We start from the raw sequence: 25,564 nt of genomic DNA on the forward strand, positions 1-25,564 counted from the left end.
TGTTGGATTAAGGCATGGAACAGATGCAACAAGACAAGCAGTCATGTTTGGTGTTTAATTTCAATTTGAATGTGATTGGAACTTGCATATTTTTGTGTGCTCTGGACAGATAGGATCTATTATTAGTCGCAATGTAGGTTTAAGAGTATAGTTTGAGAGTAGAGAAGGAGTTGCACAGTGATAGAATGTATCTGAGGAGATTTGGTTGGAAATCTTGAAAGGCGAAACCTGAAGCATGTGCACAGAAGCCATTGTGCTGCGTTGAAAATCCCGTTGGACCTCATAAGCAAACAAAGTCCTTTTTTTTTCAACCCCTACTCTCAGAAAGAAGAGATGGCAAATCTCATATCTGCCCAGCCTATGGGCCCTATTCTTTTTATTTTTTTCTCAGATAAAATAAACTTCATTAATAAGCAAGGTCTTAATACATAATTCAAACATAAACAGCTAGGGTACTTAATTATGAATATTTTTACATTTGGTGGATCCTTACCACAGTAAAATTCCAAAAGACATGGTGGGATTTTGATCAAGGGTACGATTCCATATATACATTTGGATGCTGCCTATTGTGCAATTACATGCACGCATCGATTATAAGAACGATGCATTTTTACCGATTCCCAGCTCTCAACTTTCTCCAGCATTAGTCTTGTGTATCTTATAATACATTTTACAATCCAATCCTGATTTCCTTGGGTTTCTTTTAATGCTGATATGGTTCTCTGGGTGTCTCACTCAATTATGATATTTTTTAGGTTCTTGAATTGAGCTTCTTATACTCCTATGAACGTTGCCATAGCTTCTCCTTGATTTGGATTACAGTTCCCTAAGTGCTCAACTATGGTGAATACAATTTCGTCACTGTGTGTTCTGCATATAGAAACAGAGGTACTGCCATTCGATTGGACTGCAACATCAAATGCAATTGAATATTTTCCTGGAAGAGGTGGAGACCATCTGGTTTCACTGCTCAGTTCTTTCCATTCCCAAGAATTACAATGATTCCTATATGATTGATTGACTCTTTTGACAATTTGATATATTGATGGATTAAGAGAGTCATGAATAACCTGAGTTCTATAAAACTACAAATTATCCATAGCAATAACAACAAAGAGTTGGGATTTGTGGGTGTCTGTTTCTGAAATCTGGAGTTTCTCCTTAGGATCTAGAATACACAAAACCCAATTATTAATATTCTGTCTTCCAATGAAGGAGATATTAAGAGGCCATGAGGATTGCCTCCAAAGGATTTTAGAGTATGAGCATTTATAAAAAAAGATGGGAGGCTGTTTCTTCTGCGGATTTACAGATTGGACAGATGACTTGATCCTCATTAAGGGATATACATTTCTTTAGTAAGGATCTTGTTAGAAGGATATAGTTGAAGACTTTCCAAATAAAGAGCTTAAGCCTGTCTACAATTTTTAGGGACCACGGTTTTTTCCAAATTGATGAATGTTGCAATTGGATGGTGTTGTTGTTATGAGTAACCAGCAGAGTATGCCGACTTGACAAAGAATTTACCAAAAGAGTGATGAATCCATTTGAGACTATCCCTTATGTTATGAAAATGCAATTGGGCAAGAGGAATTTTTTCAATCTCTCTAGCCGTATCCCGAGGGAATAGAGCTTGAAGAAGAATAGTGTTCCATCTTCTAAATTCTTTAAAAACTAATTCAGATACTCTCAATTGTGGATCTTGAATAATTAGAGAAGATGAAGGGATTGAGATTTGCTGGGATAAAGTAGGAATCCAAGGATCAGTCCAAACTTTGGTGTTAACCCCATTATTAATCTGTTTGCATATGCTAGAGGCAAGGAAATCTCTAAGTTTTAAAAGGCCTTTCCAAAATTTTGAGTCAGTGGATTTAGCAAAGATAGTCAACTAGGATTCTTGTTTCACGTATTTATTAAAGATGAGAGATTTCCCTAGAATGGTATCATTGCTAAGAAAATTCCATCCCAATTTACAAAGTAGTGCTTTATTATTGAAGAGTGACGTTTGCCTTAACCCAAGACCTCTCATGGGCTTGGGTTTGTAGATGGATTTCCAAGACTTGGGAGTGAAATTATGGAATTTTTTGGGGTCAAAACCCCACTAGAATCTCATGAGAGATTTGTCAATTTCCTTAGAGATGGACTTTGGAACTAGTTTACTCAACATCATATAGGTTGAAATGGAGCTAGCAACAGATTTGATCATAGTAGTTCTACTAGCTTGGGATAAAAGCTTCAACTTCCAACAAGAAAGTTTCTTTTGAATTTTTAGAAAGTTTCTTTTGAATTTTCTCTAGAATATCAATGTAGTTACTCCTATTTGGTCTTCAAAGCTTAATGGGAGACCGAGATATTTGATTTTGGATTTAGAGGCTTTAAAGACCAGTATCTCTTTGATTGGTCTAACGATGGAAGTGGAAGAATTTCTATTGAATTGGATGGATGATTTGTGTTTGTTTATCTTTTGCCTAGGCCAAGAAGAATATTAATCAAGACACTTAAGGATATAATTAGCATTACTCGTAATTGCTCGAGTAAAGAGAATCAAATTATCCACAAACAGGAGGTGAGTAATGGAGGGTCCTCTTTTACTAATGTTAATACCATGGATAGTGCCCGATTGTTTCTCTCTATTTATGAGTTGGGAAAGCACCTCACTATCTATAATAAGCAAAAAAGGTGAAAGATGATCACCTTATCTCAAGCCTCTAAATGGATTGAAACACCTTATTGGCTCCCCATTGATAACCACTGAGAAAAATACTGTGGTTATGCACTCTTCTATCCACATGATCCATTTACGGTGGAATCCTAAGCATTTAAAAGCAGACAATAAAAATTTCCATTCCATGTAATCAAAGGCTTTCTCAATTTTAATGGCAATCAACCCTTTGTTACCTCTTTTCTTCTTAAGGTGATGGAAGATCTCTTAGGCTATTATGGTATTTTTCTTGAATGACTTTGCCAGGAATGAAAGCAGATTGGCGAGGAGAGATAAACTTGTGGAGGACTTTTTTGAGTTTGTTGGCTAGAATTTTGGCAATCACCTTATAACAAATATTGGTGAGGCTTATAGGTCTGTACTGATGCATAGTACTAGATGAGTATGTTTTTGGGATTAATACAATGTGAGTTTGATTTAGCTTTGTTAGACCATGCCCGTTAGTAAAAAGTTTTTTATGGTCCTGATGAAATCATCCTTCACAATGCCCCAGTAGTGCTTGTAAAAAAAAAAAAAAAAAAAGCCATCCAGGCCAGGTGCCTTGGGAGAGGGAGTTGGTTTAATAGTCGAAAGGATTTCCTCCTCATCAGGTATTATACAAAGAGTCTCATTATCTTGATTGGACAACTTATCTGGAAAAAAAGAATCGATGTCTTTAGGAATAACAGGTTCTAATGTTTTGTATATTCTCTGAAAATGTTCCAAAAACATATTTTGGATAGTGAAAGGGTCATGAACCCATTGATTGGACTGATCTTTAAGGTAATGGATATTATTATTTCTTCTTTTCATAGTGGAGGTCATGTGAAAGAATTTGGTATTGAGGTTCATGGTTGTGAGCCATTGCAATCTAGAATTTTGTTTCCAAAGGATCTATTCCCTCTTGAGTTGTTCATTCAGGGCTTGTTTTATGCAGTCTTCAATGTATAGAGAATTATCAAAGGGATCTTGTTTTTGAACCCCAACTAAATGATGATTTAATTCTCTAATTCTTGTTTGTATATGCCCAAAGTGATTTTTATTCCAAATCTTTAAAGCTTTTTTGACATAGATGAGTTTTTGAGCTAGGACATGTTCTGGAGGGCCGCCTATTATGGTCTTGTCCCAAGCCTTTGCCACAACAGTAAAGCTAGAGGGAACTCTAACGCAAAATTCTTCAAACTTGAAAATTCTTGGAGATTTTTTGGAACCGATGGTGTCTAGGAGAATGGGAGCATGATCCGAGGAATGAATCGGCAGATGAGTTATTTTAGCATCTGGGAAAAGAGTAGCCCATTTCATGTTTGCCACTCCCCTGTCAAGCCTTTTCTCTGATGTGGGCGTTGCCAAACCTCTTGTTTGACCAAGTAAATTTAGGGCTAGAGTATCCGAAATCCGCAAGTCCATTCTGGTCCATGAAAAGTTTTAATCTAGTATCTTGAGACGAAGATGCAAATGGTCTGCCACTTATTTTTTCAGATTGATGAAGGGCTGTGTTAAAGTCACCTAAACCTAAAATGGGGCTAGGAAAACTCGAGACTATAGTATCCAACAGGTCCCAAATGGCATATTTCAGATTATGTTGTGCAAAACAATAAATTAGGATGAGTAGCCAAGGTAAATACATTGGATCAAAGTACACCATAAAAGCCATTACATTACTAGATATATACACGGGTTTCCTCAATCATCATGCGATGCTATTATAGTATTAACATTCGACAAAATCGTTTCCTCAATGAAAACAATATCAGGTTGGTGTAACCTGATTTGGGGCATCAGAGAACACATTGCAGAGGGACGGGCAATCCCTATACAATTCCAACAAATCAGCTTCATTTCTGGGTTGGGGCAGGTTAGGCTCTACCATCTTAGCTAAATCATCATGCGAGATTAGAGTCTGATTCTTAGTAAGATTACCAGTTAGGATCTCCTTATAGGCCTTGCTCTTCTGATAAATTTTCTTCCTGACTGCTGAAAATTCCCTTGCTGTTCCTTTTGCCTTGGCAATCTCGGTCAGTGATTCGTTGATGTCAATGTACACTTCATCTTTTTCGCTGAGCTATCTGAGATTTGTGATGTGGGGCTTCGATTGATGGTGCATGCTTGGATGCCTAAAAAGTTGCCCATTAAACTTGCGAATGGGTTTTCAATCTCAGTTGGCTTTGATGTGGGGCTTCTTTTCCTCATATTTACAGAAAACAAGGGTAAATATGACAATCAAACCATCTTTCAGATTAAAGTAAAAAAGGGAACGCACTTCCTTTTCTTTGCAATTATACTATGAGGAAAAGAAGATAAATAATAACAATAATGATTGAAATCTCACTTCCAGCAAAATTAAAAAATAACGGCTTACAGGGCGTACAAAGTCATACCTTCAAGACAACAGGAATATATAAATGAATAAATAAATCATTTCAACATGCAGTTCTCAATAGCACAAACAATGCCACATTGACTGGATTAAGAGAGCAAAATTGCAAACACGTTACTGTTGATTTAAAATAATTTCCTGGCAGAGAATGGGCAACATATGTGATTCATTGTTCAAAACATTTAACAAAGCTGGCTCCTGAAAATGACTTTAAACGGCGAATGTGCCGAGCTGCATGGCTCAACTCAAAACTGCAATCTCCCTTGTTCAAGAATTCTAATTAAATTACTTATAAAAAAAAAAATCTAATTAAATGGCTCTGGTGGACTTTGTCCACTTCCTGATACTTGGTGACCTGAGAACCCCCTGTCTTGCCGGAAACCCGGCCGATAGAAACCATTTCCTCTTAGTCTGCTGTAGTCCTGGTCACTTCCCCTACCAAAACTCCGAGAGCTAAAACGTCCCCTTGGTGCCTCTGCTTGGTAGCTGACCCTACCCCTGCCCCTCCCTGTTCATAAAAATATACAGCTCCTTTCTGATAAGTAAACAATATACAATTAACCGATAATTTAGTTTGAAATAGTGTTTTGTTGAGACCAATGGAACCGGTGATTATCCATGCTACAATAAACTTGCCAAAAACAAAGCTCAAATACTTCAAATGTCACCAAATCCATGCTACAGTATTCATTCTATCCACTTGGCAAGCTTACCAATTCAGGTCAGACAAGATATTATAACCAAGAATCCCGATCAAAAAAAGATATTATAACCAAGAACCATAATCAAGACATATCCACTATGAATACAAAAGGGCATAATGTTGCAGGCAAAACCAAAGCGGCAAACTTTTTCAAATGTGATTTTGTCATTTTCACTTAAACATATCACAGGATTGTTTGAAACACCATCACACCCCAACCCCCCTCCCAAAAAAAAAGAAAAGTGATGCCGACAATCCACCTCAGGTATCATCAAAATCTAAATCAACATTTATTTTTTTGTTTTAAAACATTTCTGGTCTTTCAACGGCATTGGCTTATCGTCAAAGAATGTCATATTTACGCAACAATTCATGATAGTATTTGGGGCCATTTCCTGAAAGAAAAGATTGAAAGAAAAAAAATACACACTTGATCCCCGAGATGGAATATTGCTGTTTGGTCTCCGCTCTTCAATGTACACTTGTCGTCCAGCAATTTGAACAGAACCCGCCTACAGACAAAAATCAGAGTTGTTTTAATATACAAATCCAACAAAAACATGAAAATTCCTTTTATTTTTTTAAAAGCAATAAAAAGCATTAAATTGCACAAGTAATGGAAATTCCCCAAAGAAACAAAGAAACTTAATTTTAAGTTATAATATATCCAATTTTGGAAATTTAAGAGAGCTAAAAAACATATATATTTTTTTATTGGCACCGGGTGTCCGAGAACAAAGTCCCAACTAATCCAGGGTTTGCACAGGCTCTTGGCAAGGAGTTTCCCGCAAGTGTGCCTCGGGTAATTCAAGGGGAAGTTCCCCCAGTTCAATGGCCTCTAGAAAATGTTTGCACACAAGAGGATTTGAACCTTAGGCCTGAAGGGAGCATACCACCAATACCATGGCCTTTACCACTTGAGCCAACCCCTAGGGGTTAAACTAAAAAACATATATAACTTCCAAAAGCTAATGCAAACTAGAGAACTGGAAAGACATCAACCAAGTTGAGAAAAATTCAGAAAGTATGCTCATTTCGCAAAATAAGTTTAAAGTAATTGTCATCTATGGTATATAATTTCATAACAGCTTTTTTTTTTCGTCCAAGTAAAATATAATTTCATAATAACTAAAAGATTTATTATATCACAGATTCTCTAAACATATCCAGACCTTGATTGCGTTATGAACACCAATCATATCTTCAAATTCGACAAACGCATAGCAAACACCAACCTCCTGCACACAATAAGCATTTAGCTTCATATAAGTCGATGCTATAATGAAGTAGAACAGTTCAATAAGGTGCAAAGGACATGAACCTTGCGACTTCTAACGACCACACCCTCCTCACTGAGTTTACCAAAATTCTTGAATTCCTCCTCAATTTCAGAAGCAGATACAGTAGGTGGTAAGTTTCTCACATAAACAGACTTGATTTCGTCTGCAAGCATCCATACATAAAATCAAATAAAGGCTCCAAAACCCAACATAACCAACAAGTTTGAAGGCAATTACAAACATATGATATCTTATCCAATTTTGCAGGAAAGGAACTGCAAAACCCTAACAATCATAAGAAAGTGTATTCTCTTATAATTCAATGTAAATATCTAACAGAAGTAGTAGAAAGCACACCTTCATCTTCCATTGAGGGAACCTCCTCTGGCACCTCCGCTACAAACCTGTCAAATGTATTTGACACCACACTTGATTGCTGTGTGGTGGGCTGTGGAACATGATCCCACTCTGAATTAAGAGGTGCACTTTTTATAGAAGGCTGTGAAGCAACTGCTTGTGTAGGTTGTCCTCTAGCTACCCGTAACTTCCAAAACAAGCAAACAGAAACAATCAGTCCCATGTGGGAATGTATCTCCCACAATATGGATAATTGTTAGATTTAGTACGTACAATAGAAGCATAAGTGTGCTTTTGGGGCTCTCCAACAGGTTCCTCGACCACTGAAGGAAGTTGGTCTTGTACCGAATTCAATGTATTCTGAAGCCAACCATCTGACTCTTCCGCAAAATTGTTCTCCAAGATGCTCTCAGACTCGGGGACTTGCTGCAATCTCTGCTTTGCAAGACTATAATTTTCAACAATACCATTTTTTTTTACTTCAGTAGGAGCCACCAACTCCCTTGCTTGGATTTCTCCACCAAGCAAATAATTGGACACTGCAACCACCATCATTTTGATTTACTAAATTAGTGAATGGAGGAAAACTTTGGTCTCTATACAAACGGAGAGTTACTGAAGATATTCCCTACGGATATTGGTCGTGCATAAATACAGTTTCATACTGAACTGTAGAGAGAAATTTAACAATTTCTGACCAAAAAGTTTTTTTTTTTTTGGATAGGTAATCAAGAATTTCCTCTTTCCACGCAGAGATGGTTGAGAAGTCCACCCCGACAAATTAAGTTGAGTAACCATTACCTGGATCTGAAACAGTAGCAGGAGCGTTTAATTTGGACTCGTATTTGCTCTGGGCTAATAACACTACTGGATGATGGTGAATTGGATCATCATCAACAAAGTGAAAAATATCATTAAGCACAAAATAGCCCTTTTCCTGAGGTGCAAGGAAAAACATCTGCACAAATTTCCTCTTTCCACTAAAATCCTTAATTTTCACCGAGCCAGAAACCATCACAAGAACACCACCATTCAAAGATTCCAGGGAATTTGCTGTCTTGATTTCAATTCCAGTATAACTGAGAGACATAACAAGTGAATGGATTTGCTGCCAAAAGAAGAAATAAATTAGGCAAGCTAAACTAGGAGATCTATTAATTGCACACTCATAAATGATTTTTAAAAAGTGAGTACCAGAGCAGTGAAAATAAAATCATAAAAAAATAGTGCCTTAATAAGGAAAGATTATTAAATCAGCGCAACAAATATCAAGGGAAAACAACCATCAGCTACAAAGTAATGCAAAACTACCAGCATTTAATACCACAAATTCCTCGAAAAGTCAGTACTAACTAATCAGTAATGGATCTATTTCAGTAATGAATGCACCAACATGAGCTATGAGTGCTACAGTTGAAGAAAGGCAAACAATAAGTTCTTTCAAAATTGACTGTTTGTCCCTCTGTTAACTGGATGTCTGGACCAAATTCAAGGGGAAAAAGGAATTTTCCCCCTGAATTACCCAACGTGCACTTGCGGGAAACTCCTTGTAGAGGGCTTGTGCACCCCTGGGATTAGATGGGACAATATTCTCAGACAACAGGTGCCAATAAAAAAAAAAAAATTAAAAAAAGGGTATGATATCAATGTTAACCTTGTATCATTGGATTTTTGTCATCTAACAGGGGAAGAAAGGGCATGAAATTCTAATACCATTTTAGTAGCAGATACACTTCTGCAAGTTACAGATTTATTCCAAAAAAAAAGAAGAAACCCAACTAAACATTCATCTCCGCACCCTAATGTGTTCTCAATGCTGTTGGCATATAAGATTTTCATTAATCTGTGGCAACCATGTAAAAAAAATTAATTCAAACGTAAAAGAATGCAACAAATTAGTAGCATCACACAGCACATTAATTGAACATAGTTGCCATATCAATGTGCTCCCCAAAAGCTAACAGATAGTTTGCAAGGAGTAGTTCATAAACCCTCACTCCCGCCAGCTTTCTTATATTATAGTTCAAAGAAACAAATATCTCGCTTCCATGCTTTTGGGATGCTCAACCAAGAACGTACACCACTGATGGAGCATATAACTATCTTACAAGAATTAGAATTTTCCCAATAAGCAAAAGATATTATGCATATTTGCAAAACTATAGTCCACTCCACAGTCCCACGCTTCATCAACTTATTTCCTTTATTTATTTATTTTTCCATTTTCCGAACTGTATAGAGTTGAGACTTGGGGTTGATACCTAGCACCTAATATTCTAATGAACCACAAAGATTACCTAAGCCCACCACCGAGCTAGAAAAATGTATTACAATATAGCGAAAACTCCAAGCAGATACTGGAAATATTCGTTTATAGGAGGAAAAATCGCTAAGTAAGCCTAAAACTGAAAAAATAGAAATTCCTTTTTTTTTTTTTTTTTTTTTTTTGCTTGGAACCGTCCATATCAATAATTCAACACCAATTCCAACATAATTCAATCTAAAATGGGTAATAAAGGCAAAATCACAACATGAAATAAGAATGAAAGAAAATGAACGAAAAGAGAAAAAGAGGGCATACGAGCATTGCAGTGGCGGTCTCGCGTGTGTTTCCATCGATACGAAGCATGGTACTTTCTTCAGAGTAGAACTGGTATACAAAGTCCGGTTGCTGCTGCAAAACCTGGTAGTACTGCCCCACAAAGTAAGTCCCCACCTGACCCATTTACCATCGCCATTAGAAACAGAAACAGGCACACAAACACAGAGAGAGAGAGAGAGAGAGAGAGAGAGCTAGAGATAGCTGAGAGAGTAGGGACCTGTTGAGCAGTGACCGGAATGCTAAAGGGTGCGGCCATTTTCCGCAGCCCCCTAAAACCCTAAAAAGCGAGGGGAAAAAAAATAAAGAAAAAGCAGCTTCCGAATCAAAACCGTAGAAGAATACCCAAGGCCCCCTCGCTCCTCCGAGATGCGAAACAGACACCGCCGCCGCCGTCAGCACCAAACAACACCTTACATATCATTCTAATACTCCCAAACAGAGTATGTATAGAAAACAATACTTGTGAATGCAAACAGAGAAATCTGAGAGGTGGTGATGCTTTATAGATAGAGAGGTCGAGAGAGAGATTTTGCGGAGGATTTTTCTCCACGGGTTGTGATTCTGCTGGGTTTTTGTTTTGTTCCTTGTGCGAATGTATCTATCCGTACGCACTTCTCCTTCTTTTTCTTTTTTATCTTTTTCGGTTCAATATTTTCTTGCGAACTTAAAAATTAAAGAAAATGATTGATTCATAATATTTTATACAATATATTATATAATAATATATTAAATAAGAGATATTTTTATAAAATATTTTATAAAAATAATATAATTTTATAAAAATATTTCTTATTTAATATATTATATAATATATTATAATAAAGTAAAATTATGGAAGCTTTTGGGTTGACATTTGAGCTCTTACCTCTCGAGAAATTAGACAGGTGTCATGAGATTGCAATATCATGAAATTTCTTTCTAGGTACATGCTAAAGTGTTCCATTATTTAGGTGGACCATTGTCCTAATACATTTTTTCAATTTCATTCTTTTATTTTATTTTATTTTATTTTATTTTATTTTGATATCCGAGATTAAAAGTTCATTATTATTACATTATATGATTAGACAGTGCGGGTTTATAATGTGTTTGGGTATCCAAAACAACCAAAATAATAGTCTGAATGATAGATTAATCAGGATAAATAAAATACAATCATTTATATAATTATATTTTAAATGAGAACTGCTGTAGATACAAATATATTATACATAATAAATTCATAATGTAATTTTATAGAATCCGTTAGATCTACTTTATAATAAAATTAACTTTACAATCTAACGTACCACATCAAATTATATCAGTTTATGTTTTTATATAATTTTTTTATAGCTAAACTATTTTCCATTTTAAATAAGAGATAGTTTTATAAAATAATTTTTAAAAAAATAACGTTACATTACATAAATATTTTTATTTTAAAACATAATAATTATATAAAGAGAGAATCATTCCTCTTTCTTTTGTGTTTTTTCAAGAAAATGAGATTAGGCATTGACCTTGACAGTCCAGCGGTGAAATGCATGAAGTGGTTGATATCCATGACGCCATGATTAGGCCTGCAATCTGTGTAGGTCTAGTGTCAAGGCCAACAACGGTAATTAGAGAGATTTGGACGTATTGTCTCTCAAATTTTAATAAAATTCATCATTACTTCCATGGAAGATTCAATCAGTCGAGCACCAATTTTCCCAGCTATTGTATCCCACTTCATATTGGCATATGACTCTTGCACGACATCCTTAAAACTTTTCAAAGATCATTCAGTATTATTATTGTATTGTGTCTGCTTCATGCACAACAACATTAAACATCCACAATAATCTCAGATATTTTTGAACGAGACCCAGTTTTCCCACATAATAGTTATCTGCAAAGGCCTTACAGGAGTGTTCTTTTAGTTAGTTTCAACTTCTTGGAACTTGATTCCAAAGACATGTAAGAGGGTTTTGACCTGTGTTCAGAGCTCAAGATGATGATGGGTTGTTTCCTGCTGTGTCCGCTCATGAAAGATTGGGGCAGATAAAGGAAATAAGTGAAGATTGGTACAACCTACCAAGTACTAGTAATATGATAAGTTCATTTTTTCGGCCAGGATAAGGAACTTTTAGGTACTGATTGCTTATAGCAGATGTTAATATACAGCATCAGACATGTATGATTCGTTAATCATGAGATTTCTTAGTGTTTGTTATTAGCTACAGAAAACAAAATCACGATGATTAGCATTAGCAAAGACAATCATTCAATTTTCACAATGACAGTTTCTGATAGCCAAATGGCATATCCTTTTTGCTGCTTAAGAGCCACCGACTTGGGAAGCCTGCCTCATATTTATCCCCTGCTGTTCATGTTATGATCGTTTTCCTTGAGCCAGGCTTACACGCATTGCTCGCCCTTCTAGTTCCTGTAATGCCAAGAAATAATAAGGAGCAATTAGTAAGATCAAAATATTCGTCTGTGATGTGTCTAAGAAATTCAGGAAAGAGGGAAAAGGAGGGAGGGAAAGACAGATTACCACTCCATTAAGAGATTCAATGGCAGTTTCCATCTCTGATTTTGTGGAGTAGCACACAAAACCATAACCACGTGACCTGCCTGTCTCCCCATCATACAGAACCCTAGCACCAACCACATTTCCATACTCCTGAAATGCTTGTGTCAAACTCTCAGAAGTGACTGACCAGGATAAATTCCCAACGAAAAGCTTGTGTTCAGTTTCTGGATATAGAGGATCTTTAGGTTTAGGTTTGTCTGAGAAGTTCACCCTCAAGGTTCGGCCCATATATTCCTGCCATAACCAAATTCTTTTAGAATTGAGGAAATGGAAAGAAGAAAGAAACAAAGAACTGAAACTACCAAATTACTCGTGCCTGTTATGCAGTCATCATAGAGTTGAGCTGAGATGTGTTGAGATCGTTTATGAATAGTGGTGAGATTTATGAGTTAAAATTTGTGAATAGTAGTGAGATGAGTTGAGATCATCTCAACTCACCTCTGAATCCAAACGGGGCTTAATGATATTGATATGGGCATGCATAAAGAATTAGTTTCTTACCTTTCCGTCCAGATTTTGAATAACTAAGTTACAATCTTCAATACTACTCATTGTCACAAATGCAAATCCTCTGCTTCTCCCAGAATCCCTATCATAGAGCACCTATCACAATTTGATCAATAAGTAAGGACAGTGTGAAACTCAATAGATAAGTATCCCGGTGATGGTGTGTTATCAAATATAATTGTATGCCAAAGAAAAAAGAGGAGAATCAGAACTTCAAATGTGAATTGAGAACCCCCAAAAGGCATTTGATTTTGATGAAGACTTGCAGCATTAAATTTCCATTTTGATAAGGTTGAACTCCGAAAGAGAAATGCTTTGGCCACAAAGAAATTTCACAAAAGTAAACCCACAAACAGACGTGACTTGATGTGGTAGTCAGAGTGTAAAATTACTTTTATTGTTAAGTAGATCTAACATATCACACAAAGTCATGTGATCAGTTTGTGAATTTGCTTTTATAAAATCATTTTGTGGGTGTAGCACTCATCACTCCGAAAATATCGTAAAATGAATTGATTAATAGAGAGAGCTATCATTCTCCAATCCTCGTTGAATATTCATAAGAACTTCACTCATTTCACTTCACAACCAAAAGTATAGTAAATGTTAGCGGGACATTTGAATTGCGACAAGACAAAATTATCACGCTTTATTCAACAAATTATGTTGTTTATCATACAACCACCCTTCCTTGAGTTTTTTGGGATCTTGTACCGAACTTATTAATTAGCAAGATCCAAATTAACCTGACTCAGAGTATCTCACTCGCACATTACTAATCAAGATCAGGGAACCCATTACATTTACAAACTAGTTGTTGGCCTCCCAAACATCACACACATGCCACTAGAGTAATAGCACTTGTTCGAGACTACATTCCTTAATAAATTGCCACAGCAACACAGCATCTATTTCGCGTTTTCAAATGTCTCATTAAGATTTCTCAAGCATGGCTAATCAAGAAATCAAACTAGCTGTTCACACTGGGGAATTGTCTGATTAGGTTAGTGAATGAGAAAAGCTTGTTACCAAATCCAATTCCAATACATTAATTAATGGATAGAGATGTTCAACATATGTTTGGTCTGTTTTCTCTTAATCATGCAGGTGCTCCTAACTTTCGTCAGTAACTTTAGTCTCTTTATTTTCTTTATGGACTACTTGTAAATCTTAATTTCCACTCTTATTCATCAACGAATAATTAATGTTGTCTTAATAAGGAAAAGAACCAAAAAAAAAGAAAAAAAAAAACGAACAGAAGAAATAAAAAACCCAACTGCCAATTATGCCTAGTATGAAGATCTGTTTCCTGATCTTCCCATGTAGTCCAGGTCGAACCTCATCAACTTACCCAGCCATCATTGATAACAATCTAACCAGTGCAAACAAGAAAGAAGAGAAAAGAAAAAAGGAACAGCTTGCCGAAGAAAACAGTGCATGCTACTAGTTACCTCAATCAGCTCTGGGCTTCGAAAGTCCTGAATTATGCCAGCAAGCTGAGCACTGTCCACGCTGTAAGGCAGATTCCCGAAGTAAAGCTTAGTGTTCACGGCACTCTCGGCCTCTCCATCCAACAGTACTTCCTCTCCTCCCTTATCTTCTTGATGATCCTCAACCAACGTCCCCGCGTCCAACTCAGCCGTCACTGCCACCTCTTCCTGGGCAACAGCAGCGGATATCCTCAGAAGCCGCCACTTGCTGGAGATGGCACTAAGTGAAAGCTGTTCGATCCTGGAAGAAAGAGATGTCGATGCTAACATGCGGGTTGATGAAATTCTAAGGAGAGGGACGTCGGATGGGCAGTGCTTGGAGCGGATACATTTGAAGGTGTGGATGGATGAAGAGAAAGATGAGCCAACAGCCGCGGCTGCAGTGGCTGCCATGGCTCAGGAACTCGATTCTAGTGGTCGTGGTGGCGGTGGTTTTCTTATATTATGGTGGTTGGAGGAGCGGAAAGTTTGATTATGTGCGAGAAAAGGAGGGAGGGATGAGGAGTGTGCAAAGCTCCGCAAGCTATCTAAGCTGATGTGGCAAGATTGTGTCCAGTGACATACTGTGGGGGATGGATAAGGTGAGTCCAAAATAGATCAGACTCGTGTATATAATGGATGGGTTTTCCTGTCAGGGTCTTGCTCACTTCTTCTGCTGTCTAGCCGCCATTAATTTCTTTCAATTTAGGTGGAAAAGAATAACGACTAGCTAAGATAATAAACTACACCAAAAAAAAAAATTTGGAAACGTTTATCCCTCAGAGGAAAGTCACTGAGAAAGACTACTGATTGTGTTTTTTTTTTTTTTTAATGATAAATGAAAGCGTTTTTAAATAAATATGTGATTTTTTTTAAAAAAAATATATATATTTAAAGTGATTTAAAAATGCTTAAAAAAACATATAAAATAAAAAATACGTTTTGTACTTTTCGGTAGAAACTCTCGAGATCTATCTCGATCGCCCTGCTAACCTAGCAGTCTCCAAAAATAATATAGTGATAAACATTTTAATTATTATTATTTAGAATAATACTACTCCCACCGAAAGTTTTGTATTGAATGGGTACTGAATATTGTAATTTTTTCAAATATTTTTTAAAGAGTTTTGTTACTTATTATCTTCACACAACACACCAAATTTGTTTTTATTTTTTATTTTTTTTATTTTTTTTTGGGTTATATTCAACCTAAATTAATTGATTTCTTCTACTTTTCATCTATATACTACACATTTGATAAGTGAAAAAAATTATGTATAGTGTGTGATGTAAAGAAGATGAGTATAATTTTTTTTTAAAATCACTTTAGACATTTTTTAAAAAGAATAAAATTTACAAAATTATTAAAAAATATTTTTTTAACCATTAAATAAAAAATATTAAAAAAATAAAAATACGATTTGGTAGAAAAATTCAGTATACAAATCCGGTGAGTGTAGTGTTTCTCTATTCCTTAACGTGGTTTCGATAATCGACAGATATGTAAAAACAATAAATAATTTTTATATTTGATGATGCATTAAAAAATATAATGATAAATTAAAATATTTTATGATTAGTGTATGAAAAGAATAATGCTATTTGAAAATTCTTATATCATATATCACCCACGTCACGTATTAAATAGATAATAAATTGATACAGGCACATATATAATATTTAAGGGGAAAACACTAGTATGCCGTTCTAACTTGGCCGCTCCTTTTGATCGTTTTTTTTTTTTTTTTACTTAGTGATTAAGGAAGTGTTTTTAAGTATATTGATATATTTTTTTATTTTTTAAAAATATTTAAATGTATTAAAAAAATATGAAAAAAAAATTACCACCCAGCGGTAAGAGTGGGGCAGCAGAGTAACCCACTCTATTTAAGGAAACTAAAACCATTACAAGCCAACAAGAAATAACAAAAAATCGTGTGTAGTGAGTAATACTACATACAGTTGTAAAGTGGATAAACATCATGCAATCGTTTTGAAAAAGAATGAAATTTACCATTAAAAAAATAATTTTTTTCATACGAGTCTCGTATTTATTTACTTTTTTTAAAGTGATTATGCGGCGTTTGCGTATCTTACAACTGCAAATATCATTTCCTCGCACTGACGGGACTTTGACCTAAAAGACTTTCACTGCTCCATTTGGATAGTGAAAGTATTTAATTTCATCACATCTTATTATTATAACTTTTACAAATTTCAATACAAAATATAATAAATAATTCAATTTTTTTAAATTTTTAAATAATATTAATATTAAAAAATAATATTCTAATAGTATTTTATGCAACTTTTAATTTTCATCTAGGATCATCTCATATCAGAACATCCTCATTAGATTATACAAATGCAAATATAAAATTTACAAAATATTACATGATTTTACGTTTGGCTATTCCACTCAAAATTTATTTTCATATTGAATGATTCATTTATTAATCAAAATAATGATAAAATATTATCAATTTAATAATATTTTTTTCAATATTTTTCTATTAATGGCAGAAGCAATAACTCATTAAGTTTATTTGGAGAATGTAACGTAATGTAGAGTAGTCGACGTTTTATACTGCTTCTGACTTCTGAGTTCCGATCAACCAAAAATTAAGGGGGGAAGGAAAGAAGTAAAAGAAAAGAAAAGGAAAAAGAAGCGTTGAAATCGGGAGAGAGAAATACTTTTTTATTTCATTTGGACTAGCGAAATCTAAATATGACCGACAATATTAATTTATTATAGTTAATTTTTTTTTTTTTTTTTTTTTTTACATTTTTATAATTCAATATAGTCTATTTTTAGATTCTATTATTTAAACGCTCCATTAAACTTACATTTGCATAATCCAACGACCATGCTCTCATCCAGTATCCAAACCGGACAAGATAAAGGTCAACGTATTGCCTAAAAAAACCATGAACCCACCGACGGTGGCGGATCCATGCATTTACGCTTAACAGTTGTTTCTGCTTCGGTTTACTTCCCTCACATTTGATCGTTGAAACTGATGGAGTATGTTCCTCTTCTGCTTCTTCTCTCGCGTCACTCAAGCCCTCAAAGTCACCCAAAATCCCTCTCTAAACCTGGTCGAAACACTCTCTCTCGCAAACCCAGAATTATTTACACAAAACCGTGCCAAGGCAACGATCCCCAACCTAAGGCCTCTCAACTCCAAGATCTCGAGCTACGTAAAAAATGGCCTCGTCGAAGAAGCTCGGAAACTGTTCGATAAAATGCCTCAGAAAAACACGGTCACATGGAACGCGATGATTCGTGGGCACTTTTTAGATGGGAATTATTGTGAAGCTCTCCAATTATTCTATAGAATGCCTGACAGGGATATTGTTTCGTATAATACGGTGATTGCTGGGTTGATGCAGTGTGGGGATGTGGATGGTGCAAGGTATGTTTTTGATGGGATGCCATCCAGAGATGTCGTGACTTGGAATTCGATGGTTGCAGGGTATATTCGTAACGGAATGATAGACACAGCACTACATTTATTTGATGGGATGCCGTTGAAAGATGTGATTTCATGGAACTTGATCGTCGGGGGGCTGGTGAATTGTGGGGATTTGGCTTTAGCAGAAGAGTATTTTGGACGATCAAGTGCTCAGGATGTTGTGTCTTGGACTATAATGATTTCGGGGCTTTGTAAGTCAGGACGGATCGTTGAAGCTTGTAAGCTCTTTGAAAACATGCCCACTAGGGATGTTCGAGCTTGTAATGCAATGATGGTTGGGTATATAGAAAATGGCCATATTGAAACTGCGAAAGATTTGTTTCGGAAAATGCCTGAGCGGGATTTTGAGTCTTGGAATGAATTGGTAAGTGGGTTGGTCAGGAACAAAAAGGCTAATGATGCTATAAGGCTTTTCATGGAGATGCCACAAAAATGTCAGAAAACGTGGAACTCAATCCTGTTGGAATTTATAAGAAATGGGCTCATCAAAGAAGCTCATGCATTTCTTGAGAAATCCCCATACAGTGACGTTGTGTCATGGACGAATTTGCTTGTTGGATATTTTGGATTAGGTGAGGTTGGGGGTGCAATTAAGATTTTTGATCTGATGCCAACCCGAGATACAACTGCATGGAATGCCACAGTTTTCGGATTAGGAGAAAATGGTCAAGGTGAGGAAGGTTTAAAGCTTTTCATTAGAATGAAAGAATCAGGTCCATCCCTGGACAAGGCTACATTCACTAGTGTTTTGACAATATGTTCTGACTTGCCGACCTTACTCTTTGGAAAACAAACTCATGCAGATGTTATAAGAGCTGGTTTTAATAGTTACATTGAAGTTTCCAATGCAATGGTTACCATGTACGCGAGATGTGGAAACATGCATTCTGCTCTACTAGAATTTTCTTCCATGCCAAGCCATGATGTTATTTCTTGGAATTCTCTAATCTGTGGTTTTGCTCATCATGGCAATGGCACAAAGGCCCTAGAGATGTTTGAAAGAATGAGATTAACTGATGTTATGCCCAATCATATAACCTTTGTTGGTGTTCTATCTGCGTGTAGCCATGCAGGGTTGGTAGACCAAGGTAAGTACTACTTTCATTTCATGAAATCCAAATGTTCTCTTCAGCCAACAAGTGAGCATTACACATGTATCATGGACTTGTTGGGGAGGTTTGGACTAATAGATGAGGCGATGACTTTTTTAGATCAAATGAGAGCAGATGGAGTTGAAGTTCCTGTAAGTGTTTGGGGAGCACTGCTAGGAGCCTGTAGAATTTACAAGAACATTGAGGTGGGCAACATTGCTGGCGAGAGGATTTTGGAAGTAGACCCATGTAATTCTGGTGTTTATTTGATTTTGGTTGAATTGTTATTGAGCGGTGGAAGGAGAGAAGATGCCGGTAGAATTCTGGCCCGGATGAAAGAGAAGGGAGTCAAGAAGCAACCGGGGTGTAGTTGGATTGAGGTAAACAACAGCGCACGTATATTTCTTTCAGGAGATAGTTCGCACCCTGATTTTTGTAGAATTTGTTGTATTTTAGACTTGATATACATGGAGATGGAGATTAAATCATAAAATCATATGCTGCTTAATTTCCACAAATACAAGTTGCATTCAATGGACATTACAGGTGACATTATCTTTTTCATGCACATTTTATGTACTAAATTGTTCAAATCCATGACTTAGAAACAAGGAACGAGTGGATACGAGTAAAAGGGATAATGAGGACTTGATAATTATGGATCTTTAGTTGCTGCCTTTGCGGATTGGAGTTGCCAATCAGAGCATATATCAAATAGTCCTTCCCTGCAGGAGAAGTGGGAAATATTGGGTTGATATACTCATATTGACACATTGAAATGCAGATGGGAATCATGACTCTGCTATTTTTTAACCAGTCAACAGATCGATAGAGAGCATGCATTTGTTTAACCAGTCAACAGATCGATGGAGAGCATGCAAAGGTGTAGGCAGGCGTACCAACAGAGATGGAAATATGCCTACTAATGTTCAAGCAGATTGCCATTCTTAAAATTCTAAGTTATAATATTGAGGATGTGTAACAAGAGCAGCGGTATGAGGCATGGTTGTCCATAATCTAACAAAAGAGACTGGTGACAAAAGATTTGCATTTACCTAGATATTAATTAAGTCCATCTACTGTGTGCTTGCATTTACCCAAGGTTTGAATTGCCAATCCCAGTAAATTAAACAAGAGCAATCCCACATGGATAGAAGATCCCATTTTGACATGTCTATGAACGGATTAATAAGCATCAGCACTAATTTGTTGGTAAAATCTAATGGCGTTTGTCGTCCAAAATTAAGTTACTCTAATGAAACATTTCGTAGGATTATCTAGAAAATTACAAAGCTGGAAGACACACCTTCTATATTATGGCTGATAGAATAGAATAAATAGAGAACAATGTTCTTCATTTCATTGATGGTAATGGACCAATACAATGTAGAATTTATAGGAAAATAAGAGGCCTAGAATATTCTGGCAATACATCAAGCACATGTAGTGTGCTGGCATTCTAGAACAAACTATGGTAGAGACCGTTACAACAGAATCCTCACTACAATACAAAAAACAAATCACACATCTTTATTTTCAGAATTGGACACAATTTCGAGTCTGGTAGTAGTTGGTGAGCTGGATATAATTTCTTGTTTGTGCTAACTCTGCTGTGTTCCATGATATGAAGACGCTGAGCTGGAAGTGATTGTGCTACATCTGCTAATATCCTCACACAAGTCTAGAATGGGAACTAGTGTGAGACTCGAACGTAGAAACAGAAAGCGAGTGGATACTAGTGGTTTTGTAAAGACATTGGCAATTTGATCTTTGGATGAGATAAAGACAACATTCAGAGTTTTGGAGGAAACACGATCACACACAAAATGGAAATCAATTTCCACGTCCTTTGTGCGAGAATGCATAACAGGGTTTACCGAGAGATAGGTTGCTCCCAAGTTATCGCACCACAAGATTGGGGGCTTTGGCAGAAATACACCAAGTTCTTTGAGACGTGATTGAAAATAGAAGAGCTCAGCTGTTGTGTTGGCCAATACATTGTATTCCGCCTCTGTACTCAAGCGTGCAATAGTGCTCTGTTTCTTGGATTCCCATGAAATAAGATTAGGACCAAAAAAGATACAAAAGCCTCCCGTTGAACGTCGATCATTTGGACATCCTGCCCAGTCGGCATCAGTGAAGGCATGAAGTGAATAATCAGAGAATGGCTTAATATGAAGACCAAGATGACCTGTGTGTTTTAGATATCGCAGTATTCTCTTCATGGCTTGCCAATGAGGAACTTTCAGAGTGTGCATGACTTGGCACACTTTGTTGACTGCATAAGCTACATCCAGATGCGTGAGTGACAGGTATTGGAGGCTACCTATCGTGCTTCGATAAAGGGCTGGGTCTTAAAAAAAGGACCATCTGTAAGTGTCAATTTAACTAAGGCAGCCATAGGTGAACTCACGGGCTTGACACAGTCCATGTTGGTTTTCTTCAGGAGATCATAGATGTATTTGGTTTTAGAGAGATGAAGACCTATGGCAAGGTTATGAATTTCCAGTCCAAGAAAAAATATGAGTGGCCCAAGATCTTTTACAGAAAAAGTGTTGTAGAGGGCTTGCAAAATACATCTAATAGCCTCAGGATCAAAACTAGTAAGGATGATATCATCCACGTAAACTAGAAAAAATAGTGTAATAGAAGCACGGTGATAGATGAAAAGAGAAGAATCAGACAATGAAGGATTAAAACCAAGTTCCAGCAACTGGTTGCTCAACTTAGAAAACCAAACCCGTGGGACTTGTTTTAAACCATATATAGCTTTGTTCAACTTACACACATGGTGAGGAAAATTGGGATTTATGAAGCCAGGGAGTTGGGACATGTAAACCTGTTCATGGAGGTCACCATGCAAGAACGCGTTGTTGATATCAAGTTGTCGAAGTGACCGATTCTTAGTGATAACAATTGAAAGGATGGTGCGAATTGTTGTGGGCTTCACAACTGGATTAAAGGTCTCAAAATAGTCCACTCCGGCTTGTTGGTGGAAGCCTTTGCCCACCAAGTGAGCTTCTCGGCGTTCAATAGTGCCATTTGAGAGATGCTTGGTCCTGAAAATCCATCGACAACCAACTAAATTAGTAGTATCAGAAGCTGGAACAAGTGTCCGAGTGTTTGTTTAGAGAAGGGCTTGGAATTCATTGGCCATGGTTGTATGCCATTCTTGGTGTTTAACAACTTGGGTGTAATAGGTGGGTTCTTCAGGAACAATGGTGGTAATTGTCAAAAAACTGCGAGGTGGTGGCCAGAGTGTTGTACCATCTTTATATTGGCAAGGCTTTAAGGAATTTTTTTTTGAATGAGTGAGTATCAAGGACCTAGAGGATGATGATGCATGCGGAAAAGTAGAAGAAGGTGTAGAGGAAGAAGATGAAACAGGAGAAACTGGACTTGGGTCTGAAATGACAGAGTTTGATGTGTCACGTAAGGGAGATGGATTAATGGGCCTGGTCAGAGATATATTGTGGGATGGAGCAAGTGTGGAATGTGGGCCTAAAATAGAGGGAAGGGAAGAGTGTGTTGATTTGGAGGCTAAAGTAAGTTGTGCAAGAGGAAACGTGTTTTCATCAAACACTACGTCTCGTGAGATGTAGGTACGTTCAGTAGGTAGATGAAAACATCAATATCCTTTGTGGGATTCACTATAGCCAAGAAAAAGGCATTGTATGGATCGGAGATCAAGCTTGTGGCGATTGTAAGGCCTAAGATGAGGCCAACAAGCAGTACCAAATACTTTGAGAAAAGTGTAGTCTGGTGGTTTGTGAAATAATTTTTCATGAGGAGAAATGTTATGTAAAACTGGAGAAGGAAGTCTATTAATAAGAAAAATGGTTGTGTGAAAAGCATCAACCCAATAGAGTTGTGGTAAGGATGCAAGAGCAAGAAGGGCAAGGCCCATTTCCACAATATGTCGGTGTTTCATTTCCATGACACCATTTTGTTGATGCGTGTGAGGACAATTTATTCAATGCAAAATGCCTTGCGACTACAGAAAATTGTGTAAAGGACGATATTCACCACCTCAATCGCTTTGGATAGAAATTATTTTGAAATTAAAGAGATGCTCAACATGTGTTTGAAATTTCATGAAAATTGACATAACATCAGATTTTTGCACTAGAGGGTACCACCAAGTGTACCGAGTGAAATCATCCAAAAATGATACATAATACTTTTAAAACCTTCACGTGAAAGAACAAGGGTTGGACCCCATACATCTGAGTAAACTAATTGTAAAGGTTTTGTAGAATGCTGATGAGATGATTTAAAGGGTAATTGAGTGCTTTTGGCTGCTCTACATGGTGAACAAATTGGAGAAAAAGCTTGAATTGAAACTAGAAGTTGGTGTGCTGAGATGATGCGAGACACGAGTTGAAGAGATGGATGACCGAGACGTGAGTGCCACTGTGAAGTAGTTGTACGCTCACCAACAAAGGCTTGAGATGTAGATGAAGAAGTGGAAAGCAGGGAAAAGTAGTAGAGTCCATTATGCATGGAACCATGAAGGAGTGGAGTTCCCGTCTTTGCATCCTTCACAAGAAAATGAGAACTATGAAATTCAAAACTAACAGAATTATCAAGATAGAATTTCTGAACAGAGATTAAGTTTTTAGTTATGGAAGGAACATGTAAAAGATTTTAAGAACAAAAGAATGAGAGGAAGTGGAAAACTTAGAGTCACCAATATTTGGAATAGGTAGTTCACTGCCATCACCAATTCTCATTTGTTCATTACCACCATAAGGTCTTGAAGTGATGTTGAGATTGGCAAGGTCAGATGTGATATGGTTCATTGCTGTAGTATCTGGGTACCACGACTGATCAGGTGAAGGCATGGAATTGCTGTAATTAGTTATGAGGGAACAAGGAGGATCACTTTGGTAAGCATGGTCAAAGCGATAATAGCATTTCAAAGCACATGACCAACTTTGCCACAGACTTGGCAGGTTTGTTTTGAGTGAGGAAGGGAAGGAGATTGGGAATATGGTAGATGTGTATGGGAGTTGGAAGGGGGTGAGAAGCCACGACCTCTTCCACGACCGTGATAGCTACCACGATTATTGCCACGGTAGGTACCTCGGCCATGAAAATGAGAGGTAGTGGTCATGTTAGCTGAAAGATTGGTATTCATGGGAAGATGATTGAAGTGTGCCAAACGACTTTCATGAGTAAGAAACAGACTATATATTTCTTCAGGAGCCATAGGCTCAACTCTTGTTGTCACAGAAGTGACAAGGACATCATAATCACTGCTAAGACCAACAAGTAAATAAGAAGTGAACTTAGCTGGAGATAATGGTGTGCCAGCAGCACCCATGGTATCAGATAGATGTTTAAGTTTGCAAAAATAATCTGAAACAGAGCTAGCACCCTTGAAAATGGTGGCTAACTGATAACGCTACTGAGTTACTCGAGCATGATGAGATTGAGATGTGAATAATTTTGCAAGAGCAAACCAAACTTCCTGAGAAGTGGAATAACCAACAACTTGGGTTATGAGATTATCTGAAAGTGAGGAGATAAGAGCACTAAGGATCATTTGGTCAATTTGGGTCCAAGTCAAGAAGGCTAGGTTGATGGTAGTGGTATCAGTAAGAAAGCGAGAAGGATGAGGATTTGAACCATCTACGAAGTGAAAAAGACATTGGCCCCGAAGATAAGGTACCATCTGGGCATGCCATAGAAGAAAATTTTCATGGGAGAGCTTGACAGTGACAAGGTGAGAGAAAAGGGGGAGAGGGGAAGAAGATGGTGGATTTTGTTTAGACGTTTTGTTTGCTATTTGAAAAAGAGAAAGAAAAAAAAAAAGAGACGGTCTTTAGAATGGCTCTGATGCCATGATAGAATAGAATAAACAGAGAACAATATTCTTCATTTCATTGATGGTAATGGATCAATACAATGTAGAATTTACAGAAAAATAAGAAGCCTAGAACATTTTGGCAATACATCAAGCACCTGTAGTGCGTTGGCATTCTAGAACAAACTATGGCAGAGACCGTTACAACAGAATCCTCACTGCAATACAAAAAACACATCACACATTTTTATTTCCAGAATTGGACACAATTTCAAGTCTAGTAGTAGTTGGTGAGTTGGAGATAATTTATTGTTTGTGCTGACTCTGCTGCGTTCCATGATGTGAAGACGTCGAGCTATAAGTGACTGTGTTGCATCTGCTAATAATGTCAATTTGAAAATCTTATGCCATAAAAATTGTGTGGAGTATGCATGCTTCACACTAATTTAGATTGGATCGGAATTCTTGTTCGGCTATGTTTGCACAATTAGAACTATCACTTAGCATATGTTGGTTGACCCACGGTTTAAATCCATCTCGACTGGTTAATTTATCTATAAACATAAAAGTAATACTAGGTATAAGTGTTAAAAACACAAGTTCTATATTAGTCTTTGTAACAAAATAGG

The 25,564-nt window shown here is 36.8% G+C and overlaps 3 protein-coding genes across 3 annotated transcripts; 1 reads left to right on the forward strand and 2 right to left on the reverse strand.

Moving 5' to 3' along the window:
- Positions 1 to 5,184: 5,184 nt before the first annotated feature.
- Positions 5,185 to 10,625, reverse strand: LOC121240482 (nuclear transport factor 2-like). Its single transcript, XM_041137942.1, has 9 exons — positions 10,241 to 10,625; positions 10,003 to 10,137; positions 8,223 to 8,529; positions 7,695 to 7,960; positions 7,422 to 7,608; positions 7,106 to 7,227; positions 6,957 to 7,022; positions 6,215 to 6,296; positions 5,185 to 5,589 (listed from the first exon to the last, which is right to left on the reverse strand). The coding sequence occupies exons 1-9, from the start codon at positions 10,277 to 10,279 to the stop codon at positions 5,387 to 5,389; spliced, it is 1,407 nt and encodes a 468-aa protein (XP_040993876.1). The 5' UTR covers positions 10,280 to 10,625; the 3' UTR covers positions 5,185 to 5,386.
- A 1,559-nt stretch (positions 10,626 to 12,184) lies between these two features.
- Positions 12,185 to 15,158, reverse strand: LOC121240502 (28 kDa ribonucleoprotein, chloroplastic-like). Its single transcript, XM_041137961.1, has 4 exons — positions 14,542 to 15,158; positions 13,085 to 13,186; positions 12,545 to 12,817; positions 12,185 to 12,433 (listed from the first exon to the last, which is right to left on the reverse strand). The coding sequence occupies exons 1-4, from the start codon at positions 14,971 to 14,973 to the stop codon at positions 12,380 to 12,382; spliced, it is 861 nt and encodes a 286-aa protein (XP_040993895.1). The 5' UTR covers positions 14,974 to 15,158; the 3' UTR covers positions 12,185 to 12,379.
- Positions 15,159 to 17,435: 2,277 nt separating this feature from the next.
- Positions 17,436 to 19,644, forward strand: LOC121241479 (pentatricopeptide repeat-containing protein At4g02750-like). The gene has a single exon (XM_041139259.1). The coding sequence runs from the start codon at positions 17,587 to 17,589 to the stop codon at positions 19,615 to 19,617; it is 2,031 nt and encodes a 676-aa protein (XP_040995193.1). The 5' UTR covers positions 17,436 to 17,586; the 3' UTR covers positions 19,618 to 19,644.
- Positions 19,645 to 25,564: the final 5,920 nt, after the last annotated feature.

Source organism: Juglans microcarpa x Juglans regia, chromosome 1D (genome assembly GCF_004785595.1).
Source record: "Juglans microcarpa x Juglans regia isolate MS1-56 chromosome 1D, Jm3101_v1.0, whole genome shotgun sequence".
NCBI lineage: Eukaryota > Viridiplantae > Streptophyta > Magnoliopsida > Fagales > Juglandaceae > Juglans > Juglans microcarpa x Juglans regia.

Bases quoted from the DNA above. Each gene is read 5' to 3' on its own strand.
- LOC121240482 (XM_041137942.1), bottom strand. From the start codon at position 10,279: ATGGCCGCACCCTTTAGCATTCCGGTCACTGCTCAACAG. The intron at 8,530-10,002 runs GTATGCCCTCTT...TTCTTTTGGCAG, and splicing joins AGACCGCCACTGCAATGCTC to CAAATCCATTCACTTGTTAT. The intron at 6,297-6,956 runs GTCTGGATATGT...TTTTGTCTGTAG, and splicing joins GTGTTCATAACGCAATCAAG to GCGGGTTCTGTTCAAATTGC.
- LOC121241479 (XM_041139259.1), top strand. From the start codon at position 17,587: ATGTTCCTCTTCTGCTTCTTCTCTCGCGTCACTCAAGCCCTCAAAGTC.
- LOC121240502 (XM_041137961.1), bottom strand. From the start codon at position 14,973: ATGGCAGCCACTGCAGCCGCGGCTGTTGGCTCATCTTTCTCTTCATCC. The intron at 13,187-14,541 runs GTAACTAGTAGC...AAATTGTGATAG, and splicing joins GAAGCCCAGAGCTGATTGAG to GTGCTCTATGATAGGGATTC. The intron at 12,434-12,544 runs GTAATCTGTCTT...TTGGCATTACAG, and splicing joins TTGAATCTCTTAATGGAGTG to GAACTAGAAGGGCGAGCAAT.